At 44.0% G+C, this 25,734-nt stretch overlaps 1 protein-coding gene across 5 annotated transcripts in view; it reads right to left on the reverse strand.

Annotated features, from left to right (window-relative positions):
• COL22A1 (collagen type XXII alpha 1 chain) overlaps positions 1-25,734 on the reverse strand; it is a 372,600-nt gene that overhangs the window by 227,504 nt on the left and 119,362 nt on the right. For all 5 annotated transcript variants that reach the window (XM_050940514.1, XM_050940513.1, XM_050940511.1 and 2 more), the window contains exons 5-6: positions 13,857-13,968; positions 2,501-2,624 (exon numbers count right to left, since the gene is read on the reverse strand). In XM_050940514.1, coding sequence (XP_050796471.1) covers positions 2,501-2,624; positions 13,857-13,968 — 236 coding nt within the window. The remainder of the gene's footprint in view (positions 1-2,500; positions 2,625-13,856; positions 13,969-25,734) is intronic.

Here is a 25,734-nt window from a genome sequence, read left to right on the forward strand (position 1 = left end):
AAATTATCTACCATTATGACTGAAATGACCAAGCCATGACAAAGAAGGAAGGGGCTCTGAGTGACTGGACTCAAATTCAATCAAGTTTTCAAATAAGAGAGAAAGAGCCCAGTTTAATCGGTAATAGGTAAACTCCTATCACCTCCAGTATTGTGGAATTCACACTCCACCCACTAACTCTCTTTCTTTCTCTTTCCAAGGCCATTGCTATGAGCATATTGTTTCTCATAATTCCTCCATCGGACGGCTCAAGTACTGTACATAGTAAGCCATGGATGTAGGAGTAAGCAGATCAAGGGTAACATTTTCTAAAGCACCAAAATCTCATCTTCAAAAGCGATTAAGGCATTTAGGAGCCTAAGTCGTGTTAACTTTCACTGAGACTTAAGGCTTCTAAGTGTTAAAGTCATTTTGAAAATGGGACTTAGGCACTTTTGAAATTTTTACCCATTGCTTTTTGCTTTCCCAACTTCAGGGGGTCAATTTTTCAGCTATGAACAACAGGAAATGACTGATTGTCTGGGTCTGATATATAGGATTTGGAATGAAGGGAGTATGGTTTCACAGTAAGTTACATTTCCTTTTATCAAAAATCAGCTGGTAATTTATCAAGATAGTGCTATTAACCTTTCTTCACTGGCTGACTTTAGACTCTAGCTAGCCAGCTAGCTAGGTTCTTATACTACACCCATCCCGTGCTGCCCGAGTGTCTCGAATATCTCTCCACATCCTTTGGAAGTTCAAATCCAAAGGAATAATAATATGAAGCACTGCTAAATCAATCAGCACTGGCAGCCCACTCAGGAATCACAAGTAACTCTGTAAAAACAAACTAAAACGTACACATTAGGCAAAACAACCCACTCCCCAAACAAAAAAGACAACATGGTGTGGTGTTAAAAAACCTATATGGCAACAGATGATAGATTGCACCTCATGATGAATTGGGGCTATGTACGTATAACATATGAATTCCGTTTTTTTACTGTGAAGTTGCATTATGAACAACTGCAGTATCATGCATGTCTACATGTATGTGGATCCACCAAAGTCTTGCAGCTGGTACACACCAGATAGGGACAAAGGGAAAGACTTAGGTTAATGACAGTACTTTAACTATACAAAGGTTATGCTAAAAAGCAGTTCAAAAAGCCTTGGAAAACCATTCTAGCTTATGCCTCTGAATGAAGGGGGAGGCAGGGGGAGAGGTAGGAACAGTGGAAACTTACCAGGAATAGAATAAAAGAGAACAGGTCACCAGGAGGGGTTTAAATAAAGAAACACACAGAAATAGGGGGAACCAGAGAGGAAGCATCAGGCAGGAGACAGCAAGGTCACAGAAGCTGGGTAAGGGACTCCATGGGGGATTGACCACCCATCATGTAACAGTATACATAAGGCAGGGCACAACAATGGGTGGCCCCAAAGAACTCCCAAGTGAAGGGTGAAAGATTGAAAAGTGACCTATGTTGTGTTTATTGTTTTGTGTGATCCACACTCTTCTGTTCTCTGTATGATTAGGTATAAAAGAACAAACGCATTCGACTCCGTGCAAAGTGTCAGAGTGTGCGTGAACTGCTTCCCAACCATGGTGTGCCTCTGAAAGAATTAAACTGTAACTGGAAGTATCATGCCTCTGAGGTGGAGCTGTGGGGCAGGGTGTATTTAAGTAACTGGGTATCTTGGGAGCTTTGGGGGGCCTAGAGAAAATAAGCTGAAGAGTCCCATTTCCAAGAAGGGGTAACAGACTATTTGGTGCCCAGAAAATGTGCCACAAAGTCCAAGCAAGGAACCAAAGCTGGAGCCTGCTGAGGCTCCAAATGCTTGAAATCCCTGGGGATCCGGAGCAACAGAGCCTTGGATTCCCTCTCACAGCCATCTTAATGAGTGGCCAGGAGGGGGTGCTCGCTAGGTTCTGTGACTGTACAGCTATAGCACTTTCTATCTTAAGTTCTGCAAGTGCTTTACAAACATTAATAAATTCACCTTCACAAACCCCATGTGGGGTAGGGAAGCATTATCATGCCCATTTCACAGGGGAGGAAACTGAGGCAAGGGGATGTTAAGTAACCTGCCCAAAGTCACCCAGGAAGTCTGTGGCAGGGTCAGGAAGAGAAGCCACTTCTCCTGAGGCCCAGTCCTGTGCTTTAACCATGAGGTCATCCTCCCCTATTCTGGGGCAATCAGTAATTTTTCTATAAAGCGCCGACTGAATAAACTTATTGAAAGACTCAAAGTGCTTATGAAAATTAGGAGAGTTTCTTTTCTCTGCTCATTTCCTCCTAACTCCAGACACTGCCTGAGCAAACCTCCTTCCCAATGTAAACCATGGGCCGTGTCCAATTTTAAAGGAAAAAGTTCTTTAGCAGAATGAACTGAAAGAGTGGCAGTCGAAAGGAATGTTCATCAGTCCATTCGGAATGGGGAGTGAAGGGTTAAAGCGGCATAGCCAGCCTGTGCGAAACACGGCTGCTCCCGAAGGCTGGAAAGGGCCCCATACCTGCGGTATGCCGTACTTGTCGATAATCTGCCAAATATACCAGTCTTCTCTCCTGGAAGCCTTCCGAAATTTGAAGGTGGCTACAAAGGCATATTCATCAGGCAGGCCCTGTGGGAATACACTCCTGGGGAAGAGGAAGTGAGAGAGAAATGTAACCGACAACAACGAAGAGCAAAAGACTCCAACGGAAGCCCCTGCGTGTCCTGGCAAGATTTCCCAATGCCATGATGTAGATGTCTAAAAAATCTGCTGCATCTGGCAGCCAGTAAAAACACAAACGTGTGTCTGCTCTCCTCCAGCAGTGCATGCCAGCTTTAGCCTAGAGGGGCTCTTCCTCATTCATGTGGTGAGGAGATGATTCATTCCCAGCCCTCATCCTAAATACCAAAACCTGGGATTTTGCAGACTGTTCTACATTATGCTGAACAGGTTGGGTTTTCCCTGATGAGGTACCCCCACCTCAGTGCCTAGCTACCCAGCGGATAAGTGAAGCATCCTGTCTGGATACTCTGCTGCAGTGGGGGGCTTTTCACATCTGAAAAGCAGGCAGGCAGATCTGACACATCCTGTGAACGTACTCAACTGGAGCAGCATGAAAGGATGATATTGGATCGGATTCCAGACAAAGCAGGCACTGCTTTTAGTGCCAGCCCTGAAGGAGATGTTACTGTTCCGTTAGCTTGTGGAATCAGATGTGCTTTCTCAAAACACACTCTGCAAACAGATTTAGCAGAAATTTACATCCCTACTATGCACTGAGTACAAGTGTAACTGTTTAACCGATAAGAATCAGCCTTATCGGTTTCGGACAAGTAATGATTAAACTCCGCTGCTACCCTGTGTCTGGGGTCCTGACTGCCAGCCCGCACCAAGAACTCCGCTGCCAGCCCGTACCCGGAACTCCGCTGTGTGCCCAGGGTCTCGGCTTCTGCTTCCTGCCCAGGTCCTGCCCCATGCCCAGGGACTTTGCTGCAACCCGTGCCCAGCATCTTAGCTGCAGCAGAGTCCCAAGCACAGGGCCAGCAGCCAGGACCCCAGGCACAGGGCCGGCCACCGGGACCGCTGATGCAAGCCAACAGTGGAGCCCAGCATAAAATGTAGGGGTGCTGCAGCAACCCTCCCCCCTCACAGTGCTAGTTCCCTACCTATGTGAACGCCTTAACGGTTAACCATTTAACCAATAGAATTTTAACAGGTTACACGGTTAGTATTTTAAAACCCTATTTACATCCCTAGTGCATAGCTTGCCTCGTAGGATCGGTGCCCATCTCTGAGAAGACGAAGAATCAACCTGTTTGAGTCAATCTTGTTGCCAAGTGTTGCAGGCACCAGTGAGAACCCCAAAGCCTTAGCAGCAATAAATAAAGGGCGAAGCACTGAGGAAGCTATTCGCATTGGTAACATTCCTGACGTTGCCCAGAGGAGCAAGGGAAGAGTGGAACCTGGGCATTCAAAACTAGAGGCCGCTGCTGAAAATTCAGGCTGCAGGTGTTTTAAAACATCCAATTTTTTTTTTAATAAAAGCCACCTCAAATAAGGATTGGGTTGAGTTTACAGCAAGGATTCAAAGTCATTCATGCTTTATGCAAACCAATGCCCCGGTCATTAGCTTTCATTTTGAATTACCTGATTTGAAGCTAAGCCCTTCAAGATATCCGAGCAGATATTACTGTGGTTTAGATCATTACTGTTGCTTCTGCTATAACACACACATAAATGGAACACCCCCAATGAACCGCAAATTCTTTCCCAAAAGCCAGATTGAAGAAGTCTCCTGGTAGTCACTACGCAGCAACCACAACTCCTACCTCCTTGTATGCTGTGACAGATCTCCAACAACAGCAAGACCTTGGACCCCTGGCAGAGTTATTTCTGTCTGGCTCAACTCGTCATTTTCTACATGTCCTGTTAACACGTTTCACCAGCTGCTCAGCTCCATTTCCACACAGCTAACTGGAGGCCTTTACAATATAACACCTGCTGCTTGTGTGGCCTGAATGAGCTCCCCAGGAGAGCTGCAAGCGCGCAGCACCTCTGAATAGCTGGACGGCATACGAGCATCAGATTCTGGCTCCCTACTGGCACTTTACCCTTCACCTAGGGAGACCTAGGACTTGGCCCAACAGAGCCAACTCCTGTTTGCTAGCTGCTCACCCAACTGCCCTTCCCCCCCGCCATGGATTCTCCTGGTGCCAGCATCCTGTCTCTTACACAGCAAAACAGAGAGTGTAAGAGCTCCCTCCCCTTCAAGTTGTGGAGCCCACAATAATTCCATATCAAAAAAGAACAGTCTCCTGGGTTGCCACTGTCCTACCAAAGCCCCAGGGGAGAATAAATCTGGCATGGAAGTGGCAACAAAAAGCCACAGAAGCAGTGCAGAGGAGGTCTGGTGAGGGACAGCCAGGTCAGTCACATCAGTCCTGCCAATGGGCACGCAGCCGGGCCTCATGTAACTTTGGCACATAATTTGTGTGAACTGCCTGTTGCATGACTGTCTGCTTTGTACATGGGTTTTGTGTGATTCTCTGAAGAGGGAAACAGGCCCCTTTTAAATTGCTGACAGATTCAATTGGCCTTCCCTCCACCACCACCCCATTCCCTAACGAACCTTTCAGAATAATGAGCTAAAAACCACAAGGTCTCCATTTGTTTCAGGAGAGAAGTCAACCCAGCTGGTGCTCGGCCATGAACCCTCCCATCCTTGCTGGAGTGCTGGCTGTGGGAGTGCCTCCGATATCTAAGCTCCTGAAATGCTGCCAATTACCATCTGTGCTTCCATTCCCTTTCCTCACCTGCCTATCTTCCTGACTCTTCTTCCAAGGGCATCAGTGGCACCCTTTGCTACTCTACTGGTCCATCCCCCTCCTGTCTTGTCCCTGACCCTCTCTGGGTACGTCTACACTGCCAAAAAAGAAAAAAAAAGTCAGTGAGTCTCAGAGCCCTGGTCAACTGACTTGCGGGGCTCATGCTATAGGGCTAAAAATAGCAGTGTAGCTGTTCCTTCTCCAATGGCTGGAGCTTCGGCTTTGAAACCCAGGGAGGGAGGGTTGGTCTCAGAGCCCAAGTTCCAGGCTGAGTGGGAATGTCTACACTGCTATTTTTAGTTCTGTAATACAAGCCCTGCAAGCCCAAGTCAGATGACCTGGACTCTAGGACTTGCCGCCATGGGTTCATTTAATTTGTTTGTTTGTTGGGTTTTTTTGCAGTGTAGACATTCCTCTCTCTCTCTCCTGCTGTTGTCTCCCCTTCTCTCTGCTCAGCTTCAAAATCCCCCAAGTCTCAGAGCTGCTATCCCCCTTTGTTACCAATCACTTGGGCTTCCTACCCTATATCTCCTCACTTCAAGCCCTGGGCACTTTCTGGTGCCCCAAGCTCCTGTTCTGCCTGCTGTCCTCTCTAACCCCTCTCCCTGGAAACATAGCAGGAAGTGAGTTAGCTCAGGTCTGTTATAGGAGATAGCTTTTCACCCCCCAACCCCCTGGCACTCTGACTTTTGAGTCCTAGTGCAGAGAGACCCATTAGCTACTGCTCTGGCTACTCTTCCCACCCAGTACATGTAACGAAAGCCAAGCAGACCAACACATTGTCTCAGTTAACTTAGTGCTGGCAAATGATAACATTTGCAGCCCTGGGGAGAAGAAGTCCCTTGTATTTACCCACGGGATGGGCATAGCATTGGCAGGAGCATCTCTCTTACTGGCTCCTACCAAGGCCCTGATTCAGCAAAGCATTTAAGCAAAGCATTTAAGCTTCTTTATAAGTATGGATGCAAGTCCCATTAAAATCAACAGGTCTTAAGGCTTTGTTGAATGGGATGTGCTTAAAGTTTAGCTTGTTTTTGAGTGTTGGGCTCACGTGTTTGGCCCAAGTGCTTCCACTGAAACTTGGAAGTGTCCAGTGGGGAAGTAGGTAAATGAACTTAACCTAAACTCCACATTCCCCAAATGAGAAGTGGAAAAATTCCATTTACGCACGTTTACCCTTGATTACACTGCTGGATGTGTCCATTCTTGGACTCTGTACTAGGACTGCCTGTATGGCTCTGTGGAAACCTCTGTGCTAGGAACTGGACTGAAACCACTGACTCATTACATAGATGCTGCTGAACAGCGGATCACATGGATTTAAAGTGGGGAAAAGCTATAATAACTTGTTACCAGTCCCCCTCAGCCTCACCTGATTTTTTTAGGCTCTGAAGAGCAGGCTGAAAGTTCCTGGCAGACACAGCCTTTGTGCCGAAAGCAAATGTAAAGACACTTCTGTTGCTCAGAAGACATGACAAAAGCTGGAGCTGAAGTTCTTTGCCCCTGTGTCTTTTGTGGAAATGCAATACCTCATAACTAACAAGCGCTCTGTTGATGAGTTTTCATTTACTTCCCCACTAAAAACACTGATGACCATCAAGTGACTCAGTTGGGTATTTGGGAATCCAAGTACTGTGAGTGCAGTCCTCAGAAATGTTTTATTTCCCTGCCTTCACCTGACGCTGAAATGAGCTCATGATCCATCCTTCAGAGCGCCTGAAAGCCTGCTTTACAGGTTGCCTGGTATCTGCAAGGAGCTTGCTGTTGATTGCTGAGTTTATAATTCTGAGAAGAACACAACTGGTCACAAAAGAGCTCTCTGTAAAGCTCCAAGTTCAGAGAAATCCCTAGTGTAGCAGGTTAGCTTACAGGTTCATTAACCCAAATTCAAGCTCAGGTGAATCACAACCTCGACATACAAAAAATGAGAACACACATTTAGGAGAGAGTGATAGCTCAGTGGTTTGAGCATTGGCCTACTAAACCCAGGGTTGCGAGCTCAACCCTTGAGGGGGACATTTAGAGAACTGAGATAAAAATCTATCTGGGGATTAGTCCTGCTTTGAGTAGGGGGTTGGGCTAGATGACCTCCTGAGGTCCCTTCCAACCCTGATATTCTATGATTCAGAGGACTTCCTGGCTCCTTCTCATCACCTTTCATTTGCCATAAGAACATCAAATCCTCCACCCACAACCATCACACCACAAAGAGAAACATTAGCCAGTTTTCATTCCTGACACCAAATGTGACAAAGGTGTGTTGTTTGCATAGAATTACTGACATTTTAAAGATATTTTGGAAATTAGTTGACAAAAATTAAAGAAAACACTGAAACATGAAGGAAACACCTGTAAACCCAGACTTGTAGGTCACTGAATATTTGGGTCATTGAGCCAATGAATCAATTCCAGCCCAGCCCAGCAATGGCTAATATTCACTCACATTTGATGGCCATTCAGCCATCTATCTGAACTGAGGCTGGTGGGTATCACTCTACTTCCCTATTATCTACAACATGGTCATCACCAGGGCCAGATTGCACCTTCTGGCCACAAAACCTGTGGAATAAGGCTCTTGGGGAGGAAATTTCCATGAGAAACCTGTGAAGATGGGGAGATGGGGCTTGCTCCCCTGTGGAATAGGCTGTGGGGCTCACTCAATAACCCTCTTGATCTCCTGGGAAATCAGCAAGAGGCCAGGGCCATCTGTGAAGAGGCCCTTGACTGACTTGTGGGCTCTGTGGCCTGACATGTCCCCCCACCACACACACAGTTGCCAAAGTTTCAAGTCCCCAGCAGCTAGATCTTCCTATGAACAGTCCACTTAAAAGGAGGAGATCGCTGCAGAGGGTGTTTCAGGAGAAAGACAATAAAACTGCAGCTCCAGGTTGAACTGTCTTTCTTCAAAATCTCTGCAGGGCTGGAAGGAAGAAGTTGTGCTGTCCTGACCTCTCCCTACTTCTCTGCCCCATATGGATCCCAGGGCCCACTGAGTGCTTTCCATAGCATCCAGGGAGACAGTGCCACAGAGATAGCATAGGGTGCAGGGAAATTTATGCAGGGGTCTGCAGGGCATGATTTCCCCCTTTATCAGGCTTGTTCTCAGGGAGCAGCTGTCCATTTCACAAAAGCCACTACTACAATTCTAATCAGAGAGGCCAGTGACTGAATGAGCCAAGGAGACTGAAATACCCTGTCGGCCTTAGAGGTGGTCCATACAGATTATGTTTGAGGCACCGAGGAAAGTTTGCACTGCTTTTGCCCACCTTGCATCCTAGGACTCAGTTCAGCAAGGCACTTAAGCACCTGCTTAACTTTCAGCAAGTGCTCAAGTACAGAAGTACAAGTGCTTTGCTGAACTTGAGGCCCTACTTCTGCAGATGAAGAGGATTTCACTCTCCAGGGCCACCAGTTTGGCACCTTTTCCGAGCACAAAATTCTCACGTATAACTTTATTTTTCCCAAATGGAAACTAAAACCATTTAAATATATTACTCAGTAAATTAATTACTTAGTATCTAATTACAAGAAGCTGCCATGAATTGCTTAACACTACTACTAACTATTTGGAGGAAGGAGTCTTTGTTTTAGTGCTATTCCTAATTTCAGTTCCTAGTTTTATGTAGGTATATGTGATTTCATTTTCCTTGAGTGATGTTCCCATGGGAATCTCCCTGGAACCCACCATACCTTGGGCTACTGAAGACAAAAACGAAAAATACTAAAACTTCCTGGAAATTGAATTTGTTTTCCTTCCAAACCGCAGGGGCTTGCTAGTTAAAATACAGAAGAAGGATGGAAGTCAGCAGGCTCTTTTCTAATTTCCTTTTTTTGAGAGTTTGCAGTGGGAAATTTAGTAATTTATTAAAAAAAAACTGTTTCAATACCAACAGTCCTAGGGAGAACAACACTGCAGCTATGTTATACAAAATGATGCAGCATGAGCAGAAGCAATGCAAGAATGCCCTAAGTTGCAATGCTAGTGAGCTCCTAGCCTATGCAGGAAGGACCACTTCTACAGCTCAGAATATAATGCTAGCCCTTCGCCCAGTCAATGGCTGGTAAACATGCCCTGATCCAAAGCCTGTTAAAGTCAATGGAAAAAACTTTAGTGGGCTTTGGATTAGCCCCATTGTCCACAAGAGTGATGACCCTTGTGAAATATTGTAGTTGGAGCCGTGCTGTGGACAAATGGCTACTAGGAACTGGCCTGAGAACAGCAATTCATTTTACACAAGCCACTGAATGACCATTAGATGGCCACAATTTCAGGCACAGGGTGACAGTGTTGCCTACTACCCACTAAAATCAAGATTTAGATACCTAATTAAGGGGCATGATTTTCAACACTGCTGATTCCCCAGCAGCTCCCACTGATGTCAACGGGCGCTCCTGAATCCTGTCGCTGGCAGGCAGGGAACAAGCAAGCGCCTACAGCAGTTTCTTCATCCAGCAGGAAATGTCTATCAGTCTCATCACTATTCTGCTTTAATTAACTTTATTCCAGCTAATCTGTCATCTCAGCTAAACAACAAGAGAGCACAAAGACAGAGTTCACCACAGAGATTGCCACTGCAATGCTATGCTTGAAAATGCTCAGATGCAAACGGTTTTCATGCTTTTAACCTTCGGGCAATTTTTGATGTCTGTCACTACAGACTAAAAATCTCCCCTTAACAGTTTGTTATTGAGGAAAGGAATTGGACCCTGTGACTTGATAAGACAGTGACATGTATGTGGGTAACAACACCTGCTAAATAGTTCTAATGGCTTCCTGGAGCAAAAATTGCAATGAGTCCTGGATGCCTCTAGAAGGGTGCACCCATCGTTTTAAACATGATTGGCAAAGAGATATGCAAATTCTTCTCAGCACAGCAACATCAAGTCAGATTCAGGGAAGTGACTTTCTAGTTGAATCACACTCTTCATGGAGATCGCAAGGTTATGTAGGGGGGGTCACAGTATTGGCACACTTACTTTTGTGCTGCTTTCAGAGCTGGGCATCTGGAGAGCGGTGTTGCCCACCTCTGATGGCAGTGTCCCACCAGCAAGAATTAAAGGTGGCAATATCATACCATGCCACCGTTACTTCCGTGCTGGTGCAGAGCGGCGGCTGCTGACAGAGGGCCCAGCTCTGCAGGTAGCAGCACAGAAGTATGGATGGCAATACCGTACCATGCCATCCTTACTTCTGTGCTGCTGCTGGCAGCGCCGATGCCTTCAGAGCTGGGCTCCCAGCCAGAAGCCACCCTCTCCAGCTGCCCAATTCTGAAGGCAGTGCCGCCACCAGCAGCAGCACAGAAGTAAGGGTATCAGTACCACAACTCACCCCTCAATAATCTTGTGACACTCCCCCTCACAACTCCTACAACTACAATACCATGAAATTTCAGATTTAAATAGCTGAAATCATGAATTTTTTTTATTTTTAAAATCCTATGACCATGAAATTGACCAAAATGGACCAGGAATTTGGTAGGGCCCTAAGCATAGCACTTAGGCACATAGAATCATAGAATATCAGGGTTGGAAGGGACCTCAGGAGGTCATCTAGTCCAAACCCCTGCTCAAAGTAGGACCAATCCCCAACTAAATCATCCCAGTCAGGGCTTTGTCAAGCCTGACCTTAGAACCTCTAAGGAAGGAGATTCCACCACCTCCCTAGGTAACCCATTCCAGTGCTTCACCATCCTCCTAGTGAAAATGTTTTCCCTAATATCCAACCTAAACCTCCCCCACTGCAAATTGAGACCATAACTCCTTGTTCTGTTATCAGGTACCACTGAGAACAGTCTAGATCTGTCCTCTTTGGAACCCCCTTTCAGATAGTTGAAAGCAGCTGTCATAAACAGATAGCTAAGGGTTAATGTCTCTTTCACCTGAAGCACCTGACCAGAGGACCAATCAGGAAACCGGATTTTTTCAACTCTGGGTGGAGGGAATTTTGTGTCTGAGTCTTTGTTTTCTGTCTGCCTGCTTTCTCTGAGCTTTGGAGAAGTAGTTTCTGCTTTCTAATCTTCTGTTTTCAAGTTGTAAGGACAAAGAGATCAAATAGTGAGTTATATGATTTCTTTTCTTTGGTATTTACATGTCTATAGTGGCTGGAGTGCTTTGATTTGTATTCTTTTTGAATAAGGCTGTTTATTCAATATTCTTTTAAGCAATTGACCCTGTATGTGTCACCTTAATACAGAGAGACCATTTGTATGTATTTTTTCTTTCTTTTTTATATAAAGCTTTCTTTTTGAGACCTGTTGGAGTTTTCTTTTCTGGGAAACTTCAGGGAAATTGAGTCTGTACTCACCAGGGAATTGGTGGGAGGAAAAAGTCAGAGGGAGATCTGTGTGTGTGTTAGATTTACTAGTCTGATTTTGCATTCCCTCTGGGTGAAGAGGAAAGTGCTTTTGTTTCCAAAATTGGAATTACACAGAGTGGGCTCCCTCTGATTAGATTCACAGAGCTTGTGTCTGTGTATCTCTCCAGGAGCACCTGGAGGGGGGAAGGGAAAAGATTTATTTCCCTTTGTTGTGAGACTCAAGGGTTTGGGTCTTGGGGTCCCCAGGGAAGGGTTTCGGGGGGACCAGAGTGCCCCAAAACACTCTAATTTTTTGGGTGGTGGCAGCAAGTACCAACTCCAAGCTGGTAACTAAGCTTGGAGGTTTTCATGCTAACCCCCATATTTTGGACGCTAAGGTCCAAATCTCGGACTAAGTTATGACAGCAGCTAACAAATCCCTCCTCATTCTTCTCTTCTGCAGACTGAACAGTTCCAGTTCCCTCAGCCTCTCCTCATAAGTCATGTGCTCCAACCCCCTAATCACTTTTATTGCCCTCTGCTGGACTCTTTCCAATTTTTTCACATCTTTCTTGTAATGTGTGGCCCAAAACTGGACACGATACTCCAGATGAGGACTGATCAGTGTTGAATAGAGGGTAATGATCACGCCCCTCGACTGCTGTCAATGTCCCAACTAATACAGCCCAAAATGCTGTTAGCCTTCTTGGCAACAAGGGCACACTGCCTACTCATATCCTGCTTCTCGTCCACTGTAACCCCTAGGTCCTTTTCTGCAGAACTGCTTCCTAGCCACTCAGTTCCTAGTCTGTAACGGTGAATGGGATTCTTCCATCCTAAGTGTAGGATTCTGCACTTGTCCTTGTTGAATCTCATCACATTTCTTTTGGCCCAATCCTCTAATTTGTCTAGGTCCCTGTGTATCCTATCCCTACCCTCCAGCGTATCTTCCACTCCTCTCAGTTTAGTGTCATCTGCAAACTTGCTGAGGGTGCTGTCCACATCACCCTCCAGATTATTAATGAAGATATTGAACCAAACCGGCCCCAGGACCGATCCTTGGGGCACTCCACTTGAACACAAAAAAGACTTGCTTAAGTCTTATTGAAGTCAGACTTAATGTCTGTGCTTAAGTGCTTTGATAAAGAAGGCTGTGATTACTCTCATGTCCTTAAGGCTAAGCCGGTACTTAAGTGACTGCTGAATCTGGACCATGACAAATTTAGGCAGTATTTAAACAAACAAGCCACAGCAGAAGTGAAAGGCTCTGGATCCCTTTCTCATCTTCCTGAGTCATACAGAATTAGTCTCGTTCCCTTATACATAGAGCAATTATATATACATTTCACATAGTGACCAAGGTTCATTTAGTACACTGAATTTATCCCCATTCCTAAATTCACTTACCCTGAGACTTGACATAATTTACAGACTTTAAACTTTTTTCCTGTAGTCATATTTTCACTTTTTACTTTTTTTTTTTTTTTTTTAGGGAAGAGGGTGGAGAGGGAATCAATCCAGGTTGGTTTGAGGATGGACCAAACATATGAAATCAAATAAATGTAAATGGCCAGAGTATCTCCAATATGCAATGAACCAAGGAGAAGAGTCAAAACAGATTGGAAAAATAACTCTTGTCCAGAAGAAGGAAAATAATTAATATTGATTTTTTAATATTAAGTTTAAAATGATCACATTGATATTTACTGCAAAAAAAAGTTACCAATGACAATTCAATCCATTGCTCCACAGGCACTCAATGAAATTATGCAGTCGTTCTTCTCAAGGCTAATGCTAGCAGAACTGATATGACAGGTTGAAGAGAGCCCATTTTGATGGACTGTGACACAGCAGGCAGCCTCATGTTATAAAACCCCTGAGAACTGAATCCACGTTGACAGAGGATTAACTGCTGTTCATTCTTTTAGGAGGTTAAGAAACTGTATTAGCTGCCTGATAACTACATCCACTGGGAATCAGTCTCCTGCGGTTAGCAAACACACACCTCACTGCAAGTGCCACCAAATGCTCATTTTAGACAGGAGTGATTAACGGGGTTAGAATCTAAGCTCCAGGGTGGCTTGTGACAGAGCATTGCCAGCAGAGTTGAATGGACAACTCAAAGCCAGCAGAAACTCCTTTATGCATTTCCTATAGATGCACTGCCTCTGGACATTCGCTAAGACTCTGAGTTAACTTAAAAGAACTGAATCACAGATATCAGAGGCTCAAGTGAAAAGAAGATCAGGAAACTTACTCAGTTTTCTGCACAACGGGGAAGCTTCCAAGTCGTACATAAGAACTCTGAATTCCATTTTCTTTCCTTCCAAAAATTTCCTTCACGCTGAACAAATCCACCAGGTCAAACCCTGTCCCAAAGTAGATGGTAAAGACAAGACTGATCAGGCTACTGTTCAAACAGCAGAATAATGGGGCAAGCATTCAGACTGCAGTCTGGTGTCTACGTTCAACCATGGATGCCAATTCCAACTTGGAGAAGTTTGAGCATAATTCCAGCATGATTTAGTCTGTCAAATTACTCCAAAATCAGAGTGATAAACACATATGAAGAGAAAAATCAAACTGCAAAGTGCCTTAAAGAGATCAAAATGACATTTTACATGCACTTATGATGATTATTTGTATTCCCGTAGTGCCTAAGAGTAGATGAGATTCAACTAATCCACAAGAGTCACACAGTTAACGGGTAGAAATAAACAGCACAGATAAAATCTAGGGAAGCCTTTTACTGGAGAGCAGTTAGTCCAAGGGCTTGTCTCTACACAATTTCTGTACCAATATAACTATACTAGTTTAGAACCAATCCAACATAGATAAATTGGTGCAATCCTTTGTGTGGATGCAGTTATACCAATTTAGACAGGCTTATATTGGAACAGCTTATTATGATACACACACACGAGGTGTTTCTACCAATTTAACCACATCAGTTTTTAAACCAATGTAGTTAAATTGAAACAAAAATTGTGTGCAGTCCAGGCCCAGGACAGAGCTATAGGTAGCAGAAGACAGCAAAATATAAACCTAAAGTATGCTGTCTGTTGTTGGGGGGAGGAGCACCTTTTCAAGGTGGCTGATTCTTTTGTCTTGCATGAGTTTTCCTGGCTCTCAGTAGCCTTCCCTCCTGTCCACTCTGCTACTGGACAACCAGGAGGTTAAATAAGGCAGCTAAGATACTTCCAGGGCCTCATGGCTTCATCCCATAACCACTCGGGTGACAACTCTATTGACAAACCTTCTAACATACTGTCATCAGCCATGATTGCTTCTATAAATTCTAGCAAATAGAGACAACCAGAGACTTGAAAGCTCCCTACTGGCTATAATATAAAACCAGCATGACCTGTCCATACAAACTTGCTGATAGCTCATTTCACCCTGCAGCACATATTTTTAATTTACACCAAACATACTGACGTGAGGAAGGACCACAAGTGTTGTCTGTGAGAAATGGCTCGCATTCATTGGCAAGGAAGCTTGTTAGCTGTCCACAAAAGCTAATTTGTGAAGGGGCAGGTTGGATCACTGCCAAAGCTGGTACACAATTCCAATTCAGCATCAGCTGCCAGACATTTCAAACTATGTAGGAAAAGCTCTGCTATGTAGATACAAGTGATGGTGATGAAAACTTCCTCCTAAGTATTTCCATCATTACCCTCAGATGTCAAATATGCTTTAATCTTTCCCTGACAACTCAAGCAAACATCCTTATCTTGAGGGATTGTTTATGGCTTTCAAACTGTTACAGTCAACGCAAACGAAGTGTCATATTCAATCAATCACTTCATCTTGCTGAAATCCCTAAAAGAGAGCAGGATCAGAGCTGCTTACGCTAATAAAATAGTACAATGAAACAGATAAGCAAGCTTGTTAAAGCTACTTTGCAAATAGAACCTAATGATGATAATTTGTTATTATACAGCATGCAGGTAAATTACAGCAGAATCTCACAAATTCACACTAAAGATTGGTGCATTGCAAATTACTTTTATTTTGGAGACTTAACGAGGAAATGAACAAACACTGAAACAGAATCAATCTCGCTTAGCAAAGAATACTTTGTTCATTTACCATGACGACCGTAGTTGAAATTATATTTTAATGACGCTTCAAAGCATATTAGTAAAAATCCTGTGGGGTATAACTTTCAAAAAGAATGAAGCTTTTTAAGGAGGCTTCGCTGTGTGGTTTCCCATCATGGTTTTCAACTAATAAATTAGTAAGTTTATGATCGGAATAGCAAGTATTAAGGGGTTTATTTTTAACTAACCCATCCATTTACTACATAATGCCCCCTTAAAGAGACCCATCACATTTTCAAATGAAAAATGTGCATGTACATGTAACATCTATGATAATTGTAACTGAAGAAGAAAAATATATTTTTTCTCAATTTCTGCCCCAGATTGTTTACTTTGTGTATCTGGAAGCACTCTGGAATGAATCCATCCCTTTGTTGGCTCTAGATCCAGTGCAGAGACAGCGAGGGGACAGCTTGGGGCTGTAGGGTCAGACCTCCGCTCAAGCTACAACTCTCTGGTCCACCTTACAAAGTACCAGGATTAACTGGCTCCAGAGTGGTGAGTACACAGCTAACGGATGGAGAAGTATGACACTTCTCTTGAGAGCCAGCAAGTGTCTCCTGGCTTCCTTGAGCTTCCTCTGGAGAGGAATGAGTCATGCAGTGTAGGGCTGTTCTTAGCAGGCACAAACCAAGTCCTAGAAGAGAATTATACAACTCTCAGACACATCTCTTAGCTTTCTGACCTTTTTGATGAGTAGAACAGGCAAGCATACTCCAGTCTTGCATAGCTTAGTGCATGGATACACTGCTGGTGGCTTGCCACCATCAGCACAGATGTGGTTAGCTGGATGGCTTCTGACTCTGAGCCATTTAATCAGCAATGCTATAAATATGGCAGCTAATGAGATGGAAAACACTCTTTGATCATCAGGAGCCTACTTCATTATGCCCCCTAAAACATGAGGCTACTGAAAACATCTAACCTGATTCAGTCTCATGAAAAGCAGTGTACCCTGGTCAGACCAATAACATTAGAACAATGACCTGAAAGAAAGGCTCTGTTTCACAATGACAAACTGGACTAGGAAAGTAATTTCTTAGGTGCTGCTCTACTGATCAAATCAGTCCAATGTCTCTTTATTTGCAGTAATAACTCCTTATGGGAAGCAGCCCATTACTCCAGATGCAGACAGTTACTGCAGGAAGAACGCAGCCAAACTGTGGCACTGGGCACCGTTCACATTGTGCTAGTTGTAATATTCAAGAGCACTTCCTTTTACAACTGAGGAGCCCAGTCTGTGGTCTGAGGACCAAAAGTAGCCTTGCAGTACCCTAAATCATGGCCTACAGTCACGATCTTCCTTCACCTGCAGAGTGTGAAGGAGTGGAACTGCTCAACTGCAATATTTCTCTGCTAATAAACCTCTATTAATCTACCAAGGAAGATGCAAGTATTAGCAAATATAGATTTCTCCAGTTATTTGGAGGAGGTTTTCTTAATAAAGTTTATATTCAGGCACTATGTTCCAGGGGATGGAGCATGGAACTAGGAACTCCTAAATTCTATTCCCGTTCACAAAGTAACCTGTTATGTTGAGCACGGACAATTTGCTTGTCCAATCAGTACCTCAGTTTCCCCATGTCTTTCTGGCGTCAAAAGCAACTTCTATATCTGGAGTAATTGTCAAATTGAGAGGACAGACAAACACCCAGAATTCACAAGTTATATTATGCACTAGGATTTCAACTCTTCAGAAAAGACAGCAAAAAGCAGCAACTTTACACAGATAATTAACTCCACTTTCAGAAATCCAGCTAAGCAGTTTGATTCAGCACCTTTAGCGAACAGCAGCTTCTCTGACTGTCTCCCAAAACAGTATAGGCCCCATTTAGGGTTGCCATCTTTTGAGTGTGTATGTGGGCGGGGGGAGGAAATCAAGGGCACTTCCTGCAAAATATTTAAAGAGCTAATTTGCATAAATCATTTTTAAAACAATTTGCTGATATTTACAAGTAACTTGTAAGGAGTTTTTTAACATTTAAATTCCTTAAATAAAAAGCCAGACGATTTAAGTGCCTTGGGAGTGCACTATAGACTAGGATTCATTAACAGAGCCTCTCGCTATTAACCAATTGCCTCTTGCCCTTGTTTCCATACATACTACAGTTGGGTTTTCATATGTGCTTCGAGTTGACCTAACTCTACTTCCACAGAAACCATAAGGAGTTTTACCAACGACTTCAGTGGGGGAGAGTCACGTTCATGCTGAGCACTTTTTAAAATCCCACCCTAGGGTAAGAAACAAGGCTCAAGCAAGCTACTGTCCTGTAGTCCCAATACTTTGCACAAGGACTCCCCGCCCATGGTACAAGGAGGCAGGAACTTAGATGGCCATAGGTTTGTAATAATATTAAAATATTCTTCACCTGTACCACCAGGAGTCACCATTCACACTAATTGTTTACTTTGCACCATTTCCTCCAGTTGGAAGGTGCAGTTGGATGGGCCAGTTTCCCTTTTGTTTATGGTCAATTGAATGTTCTGGTTTTTCTGCTGTATCACACAGCAAACATTAGGGGGTCCTACCATAGCAGAACAACCTCCAAACTACAGCTAGAAAGTCTGGATTTTGATCTGAATTCCAGCCTCAGCAAATATGGGAAGGTGGGAATCAGGAATTCTGGCTGAGGCCTATCGCTAATGTATGCCAAGAAGATGACCTGTTTATCTCCTTCTCTCTAAAGTGGAGATGCTCATTCACTGAAGCCTTCAGAGTAGCAGCCATGTTAGTCTATATCCACAGACTTGTGGCACCTTAAAGACTAACAAATTTATTTGAGCATAAGCTTTCGTAGGCTACAGCCCACTTCTTCGGATGCGTAGAATGGAACTTATATTGAGGAAATATATATACACATACAGAGAGCATGAAATAGAACCCCGACCAGGGGTATTCTATTTGCTACCCAAGATCCATAAACCTGGAAATCCTGGATGCCCCATCATCTCAGGTATTGGCACCCTAACATCAGGGTTGTCTGGCTATGTGGACTCTCTCCTCAGGTCCTACGTTAAGACAACTCCCACCTTTTCATGCTCTCTGTATGTGTATATATATCTCCTCAATATATATTCCATTCTATGCATCCAAAGAAGTGGGCTGCACCCCATGAAAGCTTATGCTCAAATAAATTTGTTAGACTCTAAGGTGCCACAAGAACTCCCGTTCTTTTCATTGAAGCCTGTTCTTCTAGAACATCTGCCTGAAGCATCAGCAAAACATGGGGAGAGGCAGATCTGTAGCACCAGCAGATAAAAGTGGAGAGAGAATGGTGCTGGACAAATAAGGAGAAAGCAAAAACAGTGAGCAGCTGAGAGTGAAGAGACAGTATAAGAAAAGGAGGATTCAAAACCATGAGCAAACAGGTAATGGAGAAGAGATGGAGCCAGAGAATCATACACTATAGAGGAAAGGGCTGCTTTAACAGAATAGCCAGCTTTCTGTAACAACAGGAAATAAGACCACAACATTGTTTCCAAGGCAGCATATTTCATCACTTGATCCCATATTCATAACACTCCATTCTATGTATTGTATTGTTCTATTTATCTCTTTCAGCATATTCATTCTCTCTTATCTGTTTACCCCTCAGTTTTCAGCCAGTTGTAGTGGGATATTGAGCCACATTCGAAGCTGGTTTTAACATTCAACTCTTTCCCTTGTCACAAAAGGCTTTTCTACATTGAGGGCACTCTGCATTTTCTGAATAATGGACATTTGGCTTGATACCGCTAACCTTTCTGCTTCTTTCCTGCTCCAGTGAAACAAGATTAAACAGGAGTTAGTTATTCCTTTGATGCTCTTGTAGGCCAGATAGCCTTGTGCCGGTTGAACTTACCAGAACTATTTATAGTAGACGTCAATTTTAATTAGTTCCTATAGTTTAAAAAGCGTGGTTTGGATTCCATTAGATTTGTGATGGTGTGAACTCCCTCAGAAGTCAGATAGATGGTGCTATAGCATACACACATATCGCAATATTAATGTGACAGTTTGGGAAAAAACCTCTCTTTTTGGTGCGGAGGGCATGCAGGCAGAGTAATGGAGACAGGGAGCAGTATGCATATAGCCAGAGAAGAGTAGCAGATTGGCTAGTTTTTTTGCAGGTAGACAAAGCAGAAGTGCAGAATCAAGGAATTCTGCACCAACAGCCACAGTCTCTAGTGTTTTTTTGCATGGCATTTTTTATTTGTCTTGTTTGTTTTCAATAAGTGACTATTGAGGGTGTTTGAGAAAAGCTACATTTTGGTGCCTGGCTTCATGGGATCTGATTGCTTGTGGTGTAGAGAAACACTGCTACACAGAGAGCTCCAAGAGTACTATGTTTTATAACAGACCTGATCCAAAGCCCATTGATGTCAGTGGAAAGACTCCCAATAACTTCAGTAGGCTTTGGGTAAGGCTAATATGAGAAAGGGTGAAGAGCGCACTCTTTCGAACTACAGTGTTTGCTTTACAGTTCTGTTGGTTCCAAGATATCAGGATGATGGACACATCAGGATTACGTTAGCGGTAATCCTGTCATGTAACGATATAATGAAGCAGGTCATATGAAAGCCATTCACACTGGCCAATCTAATTTATCTCTGGGAATACCCTCTTTCACTTTTCATTGCATGGGCCCTGCAGCCAGACAAGCCCAGGTGAAGACATGGATGTGTTTGGTTTGTTAATATGCAATTACAGTTGGTTTCCAGGAAATAGCTTTTTGGGTTTTTTTACTATCCACATAGACCTGAATACTGATGTAGTGTGAATATCCCTGGAGAGCTGATGCATTCCTTGTGTCCGAATAAAGAATTGGAATCCATGCAGTGCTGGGATTCCATTGCCACTACCAGAGGATCTCCTTTCATGTACTCTGAGCTACTATTATTAAACAAACTGGGGTTCCTTCTTGGACAATGAACTCAAACCTGGCAGGCACATAAGTAACTGCAATACTGATTCCCCTTGTTTATGAGTGTCTTTGAGTGTTGCTTTCCTGCTGCTATCTGTATATGATATTGACATATACTAAGGGTCCAGTTAGATAAACTTTACCCACATTGGTAAGCCCTCACTGAGGTGAGTAGTACTACTGAAGTCATCAATGTACGTAAAGTTTGCGTAATTGGACGCAGGGGGATGAGGGGAGGGAAGGTAAGAACCTGGCAGTTGCAGCCTTGTCACTTAGGGTATGGCTAGACTCCAGTCCCTGGGTGTGACTGCCTCTCAGAATGACCTATCCAAGCTAGCTTTTCTCTAGATCACTGAAGCCATGTTAATTACCCAGGGTTCTGGGTAGGTTTGAACAGCCTGCACTGATGTTGGTGCTGCTGCAGCTTCACCGTTCTGGGGCCTGAGCTAGCTAGTTTAAAGCTCGCTCAGGCGTGTCGGTTAGGGCTGCAATTACACGCAATGACGGCAGTCTAGATACACCTTGCTTCACTCTGTGATTTTGGGGATGTCGCGTATGTGCCTCAGTTGCCTCATCTGTAAAATGTGACTATTATTTCCCTACCTCGCATGGTTTTCAGGAGATGAGAGGATATTAAAAGGTCCCCAAATGTTGGCAAGTCTGGTGGAGATCCATCCTATCACTTCAAAGCTCTTTACTTTCCAAGTTTTATGCTAGAATATTCAGATCAGCTAAGGGTTAGTAAATAAGTGGTTAGTGATCACATGTGGAGCGACAAACCATCTACCCTGACCTATTATAGGTATAACAGTGGGTGGGGAGAGGGAAGGGGAAACAGACTGGACAGTGCCTATACAAATTGCTAGCTACATCCTTGCCGCATGTGTGTGATGTAGCTGCCAACCATTGTGTTTGTGCATCGACTCTCTGCAGCCAGAGATCTGTTACAGACCTCTGTCGCTATTCTAGTGGATCCCACTTGCCTCCCCAGTGGATTGCTTAAGTTGACTAGGATATTGGCAATTTCCAATGCGGAGTGCAAAGGGAGGCTAAAAACTGATGTCACACACCAGGACCCCCTGAACAATGAGATGAGCAACTTTGCACTGCAGTCAACTTTGCATCAGCCGGCTGTGGCTTTTCTCCTAAAGGAGTCATGGTATGCATGCTCCTCTTCCCGGCTGCCAGGGCATGTTTCAGTGTCAAATATAAATAGTTTGAGTAATATTATAATTAGCTGGTGAGTCATTGGCATCTTTGGAATTCAACCCCTATGCTGCTGACCACCGGACAGCAGAGAAGCCCTGACAGTCAATCACAGTCATCTCTGTCTATAATTGTAGGCTTCTGGGTTTTACCGTCTCATATTGCTTCTGCGGCACAATGCCCAAACATCCTTTACTGAGTTATAAATAAGTGGAGATTACAATACATGGTGTTTGGCTTGTTTGTGCCCAGGGATTCCAGTTATGGGGAAGAGTCTCCAATTAGGCTCCTGTGGTCAATACTACAGTACAACCCAGAAAGCAGACAGCCTGGATGGTCCTCTGCAATGCCACTACAGCACAGAGTGTTTTCACTTACACAGGAATTGGGATTAATTCATTCTTAAAATGCCATTGAGATCTTTGGTATTCAGGCACATGTATCTTCTCTTCCCTTGCAGATTTCCCTTCCTGGCCAGCTTATGATTACTTAGTTCAGGACTGTTTCCTCCACAATGTGGCTAATTCTTGGGACTGTTATTTAACCCAATTTTTTTTCCTGTAGACTGTCCAGATGTCATAGATTCCTAAATTCCTAGGCCAAAAGGTGCCCGTCTGATCATCTAGCCTGACCTCTTGTCATTGGTGGCTGTGGCACCAATTCCTCGAGGTTGAGGATGATCACTTTCACAGGTTTTATTTGTTATGGGTCCTTTTGTAACTGAGGAATCAGATCCCTGAGCCGCAGGCTTGTTAGCACATATTGCAGGTGGTGTTGGAAGTCAGGGTTGGGCCATGATTACTGCATGACAGTCGCCTGTCCTTTCTTTTCTGGCATTTTTCTGAGGCCAGGGCAAGGCAATTTTCCTCAAATGTGGACATTCCTTCTCTGACAAGTATTCGTCAGTTAGTCCTATCCTGGGCGACTGTCTCCCAGTGTGTGGTGTTGATGCCACATCTCTTGATGTTTATCTTGAGGATGTCTTTAAAGTGTTTCTTTTGGCCTTCCTGTTTATTTTCTCATTCGGTGAGTTGTACACTTACCAAAACAATTGCTGTACACCCATCAGGCAGGCGCACACAGTGCCTGCTCCATGTCAGCTGGTGCTGGATAATCAGGGTCTCAGCACTGAAGATGCTGGCATCTGTGAGGACACTGACATTAGTGAAATGATTCTCCCACTTTATGTTGAGGATCTTCTGAAGAAAGTGCTGGTGCTGGAGTTCCAGATTTTTCTGGTGCTTTCTGTAGGCCACCCAAGTCTCATAGCCGTAGAGGAGAGTTGGGATTACCACCGCTTTACAAACTAAAAGTCTAGTGTGTGTTCTGATGTTGTGATTGCTGAACACCCAGAGAAACAGTCTGCCAAAGGCAGGGCTGGTGTAGTGAATTCTGTGCTGAATCTAGATGTCTATGTCTGCCCTCTGTGAGAAATGGCTGCCAAAATAGGCAAAGTATTCTACATTTTCCAGCTCTTGTCAATGTAGATTTTCTTTGACCTGGAGCTGGCCAGTGGAGAACTTTAGTTTTGTCGATGTTCAGAGTTAGCCCTAGATTTCTGTAAGCTTCAGAAAAGCAACAAAGGGCTGTTTGTGGATCCTCTTTTGAGTGTGCAACTACAGCAGAATCATCTGCGTACTGGAGTTTGGTTATTGTTGCTGGTATTACTTTAATTCTGGCACAGGGACGGGTCCAGAATTAAAGTAATACTGGCAACAATAGGTTGAAGGGGTTGCCGTCAGTCTCATATAGGATGCCAATGCCTTGCGGTAGACGGTTTTGGGTTAACGTTTTTATAGCTGCTAAAAAAGTGGAGAAAAGGATGGATGCCATTACACAACCCTGTTTTATGCCAGTTCGGATGACAAAGGGATCAGAGGTAGAGCCACTGCACAGGATGGAGGCAGTCATCTGGTCATGGAGAGGTCTTACAATGGTGATACATTTGCTTGGGCAGCCAAACTTTGACATGGTTTTCCACAGAGCCTCACGACTGATAGTCGAAGGCTTTGGTCAGATTGATAAAGGCCATATGCAGCTCCAGGTATTGTTCTTGACATTTTTCCTGGATCTGACTGGCTGTGAAAATCATGTTGGTAGTGCCTTGCGAAGGTCTGAAGCCACACTGGGGCTTTGGAAGTACTTCCTCTACAACAGGGAGCAGGTGATTCAGCAAGCTTCTAGCAAGAATCTTCCCAGCAATGGAGAGGAGAGCAATGCCTCAATATTTGCCACAGTATGCCCTGTCTCCCTTTTTGAAAATGGTCACAATGTTAGTGTTACATAAGTCAGCGGGAATTACTTCGGTGCGCCAGATTTTGAGGAGCAGGAAATTAAGCTTGTTAGTGTTTCTCCCCCCACTTTGAGTACTTCAGCTGGTAAGCCATCAGGACCTGGTTCTTTGTTTTTAATTTGCTTAATTGCTTTGCAGAGCTCCTCTAGTGACCTCTTATATAACACAGACCACAGAACTTTACCAAAAGAATTCCTGTGTGAACTGAAAGCAGCCAATTATCTCTTTTAAGAATTTAACTAAGCATTTATTGTTGTGGGTAAGTGTATTTAATTAATGTATGATGGATAGGTTTAAGCAGGATAGGATCAGATGAGTATAAGGTTGACAAGCATTTATAAGTGATGAGTGTATATTAAGTATGTAAGCAAAGGAAGGCTATAATGCAAAGTTTGTAGGCTGAAGTCTGTAAGATTTCCTCTTAGCATGTTAGTCTTTGGGCCTAAAGAGGATGACATAAGTAAGTGACCCAGGAATGACCTTGTACCAGCAAAGTTACAAGATTACTGTGTTTGAAAAAATATGCCACAATATACCTGTCTAGACTGCAAGTCACTCAATTGTAACATCATGAGAAATTCTGCTGTCACCTCAGGGTACCGTGGGGACGTGTGTATATAGATGCTAATGAGAATAAAGGGAACGAAGAGAACAACCTATGAAAAGAGGAGCACCCCAAAATTTATGGGATATGGAAGTACAGGTAAGGAAAAAGGGGTTGACACCCTTATGCATATGTATGAGCCTTAGTAGGCATAAGTGTTTCTCAGAATAAAAGGTGTTGCCCGGCCTGCATGCTAGGGGGAAGAAACGCCCGGGGACATGCCAGAATGACAGCCATGGATGATGACAATGATGAGAATAATGACTGACTCCGGCGGGGGAGAGAGAGGGGTCTCCCAGCAGGAGATGTGAGTCATAGGGTTAAACACCTCACACTCTCTCTCTATCTGCTGTTGTTTTTTCAGTATTTGTGGGATTTTTTTTATATGCTTAGTGAATTTGTTAATAAAGGAAATTGTAATAAACTGGAATTGTTTCTCATTTGCTCTTAGGGTCTCTTAAAACTAATAATATTTCTGATGCTGTAACCTTCAGGAGACTAAATCTTTAACCAATGCAGTCTAAGACACTGGTTCTCAACCAGGGGTCTGTGGCCCCCTGGGGACGGGTGGCTGGAAGCAGGTTTCAGGGGCTCCACAAAGCATAGCCAGTGTTAAACTGTCTGGGGACCAGGGCAGAAAGCCAAAGCTCAGGCCCCACTGTGGTGGGACTGAAGTCCAAGCAACTTAGCTTTGCAGGGCTCCCTGTGGCATGGAGCCACGGACAATTGCCCTGCTTGCTGCCCACTAATGGTAGCCCTGGGTTTTATATGCAAAAAAACAGTTGCTTTGGCACAGGTGGGCTGTGGAGTTTTTACAGCATTTTGGGAGGGAGGGGGGTGGAGGATGAGATAGAAAAAGGTTGAGAACCCCTGGTCTAAGAGATTAATCAGTAATCAATTCACTCATACATCTGTAAGGCTGTATCAGTGGTTCTCAAAGTTTTGTACTGGTGACCCCTTTTACATAGCAAAGCCTCTGAGTGGGACCCCCCCTTATACATTAAAAACACTTTAAAATATATTTA

Source organism: Gopherus flavomarginatus, chromosome 2 (genome assembly GCF_025201925.1).
Source record: "Gopherus flavomarginatus isolate rGopFla2 chromosome 2, rGopFla2.mat.asm, whole genome shotgun sequence".
In the NCBI taxonomy this organism is placed as follows: domain Eukaryota; kingdom Metazoa; phylum Chordata; order Testudines; family Testudinidae; genus Gopherus; species Gopherus flavomarginatus.